Source organism: Danio rerio, chromosome 23 (genome assembly GCF_052040795.2).
Source record: "Danio rerio strain M-AB ecotype USA chromosome 23, GRCz13ab, whole genome shotgun sequence".
Classification (NCBI taxonomy): domain Eukaryota; kingdom Metazoa; phylum Chordata; class Actinopteri; order Cypriniformes; family Danionidae; genus Danio; species Danio rerio.
The window spans coordinates 6,865,001-6,870,252 of NC_141043.1; the positions used below are offsets into that span (position 1 = coordinate 6,865,001).

At 39.0% G+C, this 5,252-nt stretch overlaps 1 protein-coding gene across 2 annotated transcripts in view; it reads right to left on the minus strand.

Annotated features, from left to right (window-relative positions):
* ptges3b (prostaglandin E synthase 3b (cytosolic)) overlaps window positions 1-4,532 on the minus strand; it is a 13,725-nt gene extending 9,193 nt beyond the window's left edge. Inside the window, exons 1-4 of one of the 2 annotated variants that reach the window (XM_087305486.1) lie at window positions 4,428-4,487; window positions 1,484-1,857; window positions 208-1,434; window positions 8-106 (exon numbers count right to left, since the gene is read on the minus strand). In XM_087305486.1, coding sequence (XP_087161612.1) covers window positions 8-106; window positions 208-303 — 195 coding nt within the window. In that variant the 5' untranslated portion in view covers window positions 304-1,434; window positions 1,484-1,857; window positions 4,428-4,487. 2 annotated transcript variants of the gene reach the window in all.
* Window positions 4,533-5,252: the final 720 nt, after the last annotated feature.

Consider the following 5,252-nt stretch of genomic DNA (forward strand, 5'->3'; position numbering starts at 1 on the left):
AACTTGCCTTTGCCTTGTCTTTTGTTAACCTGGGCCAGGATTTGCCAGTCTCTGCTTTCTGTAAACAGCACAAAATTGACCGGTCTGTACGCTTGTGTTTGGAGCCCTGAGAAGAGAAAGCAGAACATTAAATGTGCTCGTCGTGAAACATGCATCCCACTTGGGGATTATCTGAAATGTGTTATCTCAGCTGCGTGCTCAACTCACATCTTGATCGATGGATCCAAAAAGGTCAATTTCATTTGAGTACTTCACATTATCGGCTCCACTGAGACAGCTGAGGAGGAACGCAGAAGACAACATCAGCTGAACAACAACACATTCAGGCTACAGTGTAGAACAGGTCTTCCTAAAGTCCAGATCCGGACTGGCAGGTAATTCAATCTGGACACATATTTCATATTTCAAGAGCACTAATTGCATTTAAGGGATTAAAAGTGTGTATTCACTACTTTAAGATGTACAAAAAATGTGACAATCTCTAAACCATTCTCAGGCCAAACTCACACTAGGTACAGTTGCCTCGAACCGGGCCAAAGCACGATTGTCCCCCCTCCCGTCTCCACCGACGGCCCGCACTCACACCACAATCGGGCCTGGGCACGCTTACGTCATCAATGCTGCGCAGTTCAGGGAGAAGCGCTCTCTCACTCGGCAGCACAGTGGAGATTTCTCTAGTTATATCGTTTCAGTCGTTTGATATGCAGTGACAAGCAGTCAAATATTTCGTCAAACAGTCCTTAGGAATGCGGTGACACGCTGTCAGCTATTTCGCCGGACAGATCCTCCACTTTTGGTGCTCATAAACAATCATAAAGCTCTCGTGCTGCAGGAATGAGGAGGTCTGCTGAAGGTGCGCAGATGTCGTGCAGTGAGGGGTTTGCGTATTTAATAAACTACGGCAGTTTGCGTTCACTGAACAGTAAGATTGATTAATAAATCCATATGAAAGAGTCCCTTAAAAGTCACGTCTCGCTTTCAGTTTCGGGTTTTGGCGCGTTTTGGACTCACACTACAAACGTACCATGCCAAAGCCTAAGTAAACCGAGCTGCCTGAGCCCGATTCAGTGCACTCACACTTCTTAAACGATCCGGGAAACGGGCCTGGGCATGGTTCGGATAGCATAGTGTGGTTAGGCCCTCAGATGGGATGGTGAGCCTAATCAAAGGTGACCATGGGGCAACTTTCACCCGCGGGCCCTCATCTGGGCATCTCTGGTCTAAACCATAGTAAAAATGTGGAATGTGTGGAAGCTACAAAATCATCAACAGAAATACTTGATGTTGCACCTTTTCCTTATTATCTTGACTAATTGATTAAAATAGGTGGTAAAATTAGTAAGAGCAGTGATTAAAAATGTTATTTGGCCAATATTTCACCTATCTGACTGGAAATTACAAAGAACAAATATGAATACTCTCGAGATTATTGCCCTGGAAATCCAGATTCAGTTTGCCCAACCACAAACACAGTTTTTCCCACTCTTCTGCTTGATTTGTTATAACTTCTTGCAGTCTGCAGTACTCTAAATGTATATGCAAGCTTCATGTGGTTCAGTGTTTGCATTCTGTGCCTCCAATAAGACTTTTATTTGATAATACTTTGTAAAAACTCTTCATGTGCAAAACTTTTAAAAAATGACAATTCCGTTTTTAGGATAACTTAGCTGTGTAAACAAACATATCTAGAAACAATGACAATAAGACAATGTTGGTGTTTAAATAGATGTTGAAATGACATACCTAAAACCAAATTTGGACTTGTCAAAATTTACTTTCACGTCTTTGCTGTCCTCCACCAAGAACTCAATGAAGACGAAGTCTCGCCTGTCATACCACTTAGCTGCTGCTGGGTGCCTGAAGAAGAAAGCTCATTTACATGAAAGACTGAACAAACAGAAACACCTCAAACTATCAATTATAAGTAATGGGCAAAAACATTCTTTCATTTTCTTTTCGGCTTAGTCCCTTTATTAATCTGGGGTCACCACAGCGGAATGAACCACCAACTTATCCAGCATATGTTTTACGCAGCAGATGCCCTTCCAGCCGCAACCTATCTCTGGGAAGGGCCAAAACCAAATTTGGACTTTGAATATTTTTCATGACTTTGACATTAATATTTGTATTATTAGATATTAGCTTGTTGCAGCTGGAAGGGCATTCTCTGCGTGAAACATATGCTGGATAAGTTGGCGGTTCATTCCACTGTGGCAACCCCAGACTAATAAATGGACTAAGCCGAAAATGAATGAATGAACGAATGATATTAGCTTATATGTCAACCTTAACCTACAATTGTATAAATCATGAAAAAATGCAACTGCTTGTTTTTTTCAGATATCAATATAAGCATCATCCAATAAAGAAACATTAATTATTAATTATTAATATTTCTAACAAACATTAGTAGCAGATGAGCTAGTGGGAAAAACTCAATTGTCTCAAATAAGTAGGTCTGGAAAGAGCACAGACACCAACATCACACCACTTCAATCTGCTCCTTTTTAAAAAGATGGTGTATCAAATTCCCCTCCAGAACTGACTGACCTGCGCTTGTACTCTGAAACATGTAAACACTTGAAGAATTTTAATGAAAAAGAAATATTTATAATTACAAGTAATACATATATGAAAGTACAGTTCATGCCCATACAAACACAGAAATCTGTAATAGATTGAAAATACCAGCAGAGCACATTAATAACTCAACATGCTTACAGGATTCTAACAATACAATATAACCAGAGTACCAGCAGTGCATGAAAATAATTTGGACATTGAATGAAATAAATCACCTTAATTTAACCCCCATAGAGTGTTTGGGCATGTATTGATCCATTACATTTTCTAAAAACAAGCCACCAGAGCTGCTCAAATTCTTTAAATTCGCATGACAGCACAGTAAAAACTCTGATGGACATTATGCCAAGACAGATGAAGGCTGTGACTAAAATCAACGGTTTTATGAACTAAGGCTGGGAGATTTGCTCAGTTGGCTCAGTTGGCGTTTGCATGTTCTCCCTGTGTTCGCGTGGGTTTCCTCCAGGTGCTCCGGTATCCCCCACAGTTCAAAGACATGCAGTACAGGTAAATTGGGTAGGCTAAATTGTCCATAGTGTGTGAGAATGCGTGTGTGGATGCTTCCCAGGGATGGGTCGAGGCTGGAAGGGCATCCGCTGCATAAAAACTTGCTGGATAAGTTGGCGGTTCATTCCGCTGTGGCGACCCCAGATTAATAAAGGGACTAAATCGACAAGAAAATTAATGAATGAAAACAAATTACTAATTTTAAAAGGTCTGCTTGTGTCAGGCAGACATTTAACATATGCAAAACACACCATTATAATATTAGTTATAAATAATAGTTTTATTGAGATGTGTTGGATCAACCAGGTAGCTTTGCATAAACAGAAAAATTAAGACTCATTTAAGATTATTTAAGACCTACTGCAAAACATATTTCAATGAATTTAAGACTTTTTAATGCAAAAAAAATATTTTTTGAATTTAAGACATTTTAAGACCTGGCGGACACCATGTATTTGGACTTTGGGATAACTTTGTCATTATTTTTACAAATTGTTCACTTTTTTTTCACTCAAACACATTAACTTGAATTGTACAACCGGAGAAAACAAAGACTTTGAAGTGTCATAGACAGATATAATGATAATCATGATTAATGCTGACATTTTTACACTGATTGGTCATATTTAAATTATAAACAATAAAAAAATGCAGGTTAATTTAGTGTAAATGACTTTTACAAGCGATTGCGAAATAAGCACTCACACAAACTCTGCACACATTATTGGACTATGTGAAAGAATTCGACATGAACGTACAGTTAGCCCCGGTGTTTCAGTAGTAGGCTCACTGAATGGGTGTTATTGTAACTCATTCATTCATTGCCTGCAGTTCTCTGGCCCTGCAGCACGTGCGGGCGGCGCGCTCATTCTCGCAACTCATTCTTCCGTAATCGAAACTGATCAACTCCCGCACATCAACAACTCTTTGGGCTAGTTCGTCGACAGAAACAAATAAATAAATGAACTACATTGTGTTTTAGTGTGCTTCTGAAGTGACTTGGGTGGCAAAGGACGCAACATGCTAACACCACCGGTGAGCTGGTACAGGCTAAAGCGCTAACATACTTTTACACTTCATTCAACAAATAAATCAAATATACTCCCCTTTTAATGCTGTTAGATAGACCGTATAATAAACTAACTAAAGACTCCCGCTGAATTACTGAGTAGTTTGCCGATTACGAGAGGACTGAATGAGTCGTACAGAAGTAGCTAACGTCGGCTAGCGAAAAGCTTCACAGTCCTCAGCTAACTTACTTGGTTTTGGTTTCAGTAACGAGCGATGTGTTTGGCGTAAAGCAGATCAAATATTTCCCACAGAAAGCGCACACTTACATGACTTTATCGGCTGTGTGTGATAGTCTGCGTCTGGTCTGCTCGGGGGTTTTCTGGTATGTTCTCCCGGGGTTCAGGTCTGCTCTCTGGTGTCACAGGAGTACTAGTGGGCGGAGCCTCAAGCCACGCCTCTCTTCGTCACAGGACCAAAACCTAGCAGGGCTCTTCCTCAATCTTCAGTTTCTAGTGATGAAGCTGGTGACCTCTCCTGGTCAGAACGGTAAAAAGGCAGTCAATGTACCAAACCTGCAGGTTTTTTCAAACTCGCTGTGCTGGAAATGTTTGAGCGAAAGAATAATACAGGGGTGCCCAAACGTTTGCTTATGAAGGGCCAACAACAAAAAAAAAAATTAATTGAGGGTGGTGTGCCAAAGGTAATTATACCAATAAAGTTGCAATGGTAATTTCCTGATGTGTTAATATTTAGAAATAAATATAAAACATACTTTAATAAAGGAAATGGAAAAAATGACACATTTTCACATGACTTCGATTACAATTAGAAACCTTTGAAAAGAAACGGAGTAAATGGCTGGCTTTCTCCTTAACGACAATATAATTATTTATAACTGAAAATTTACATAATTCTAGAGGTATCATTGTGAAAATATGTTTGGCAACCTTTTATTATAATTTATTTTATATTTATTTATTTATTTATTTAAATATTTTTATGCATGTGTGTATATGGATATACATGTGTGGAATGGATGTATTTGCCTATACAAGTATGTATACATGTGTATATTTATGTATATGTGTATTTTTTTTACTTGCTTTTTTTGTTCCCACTGGTTATATGTTCCTAAAAAAATATTAATATAT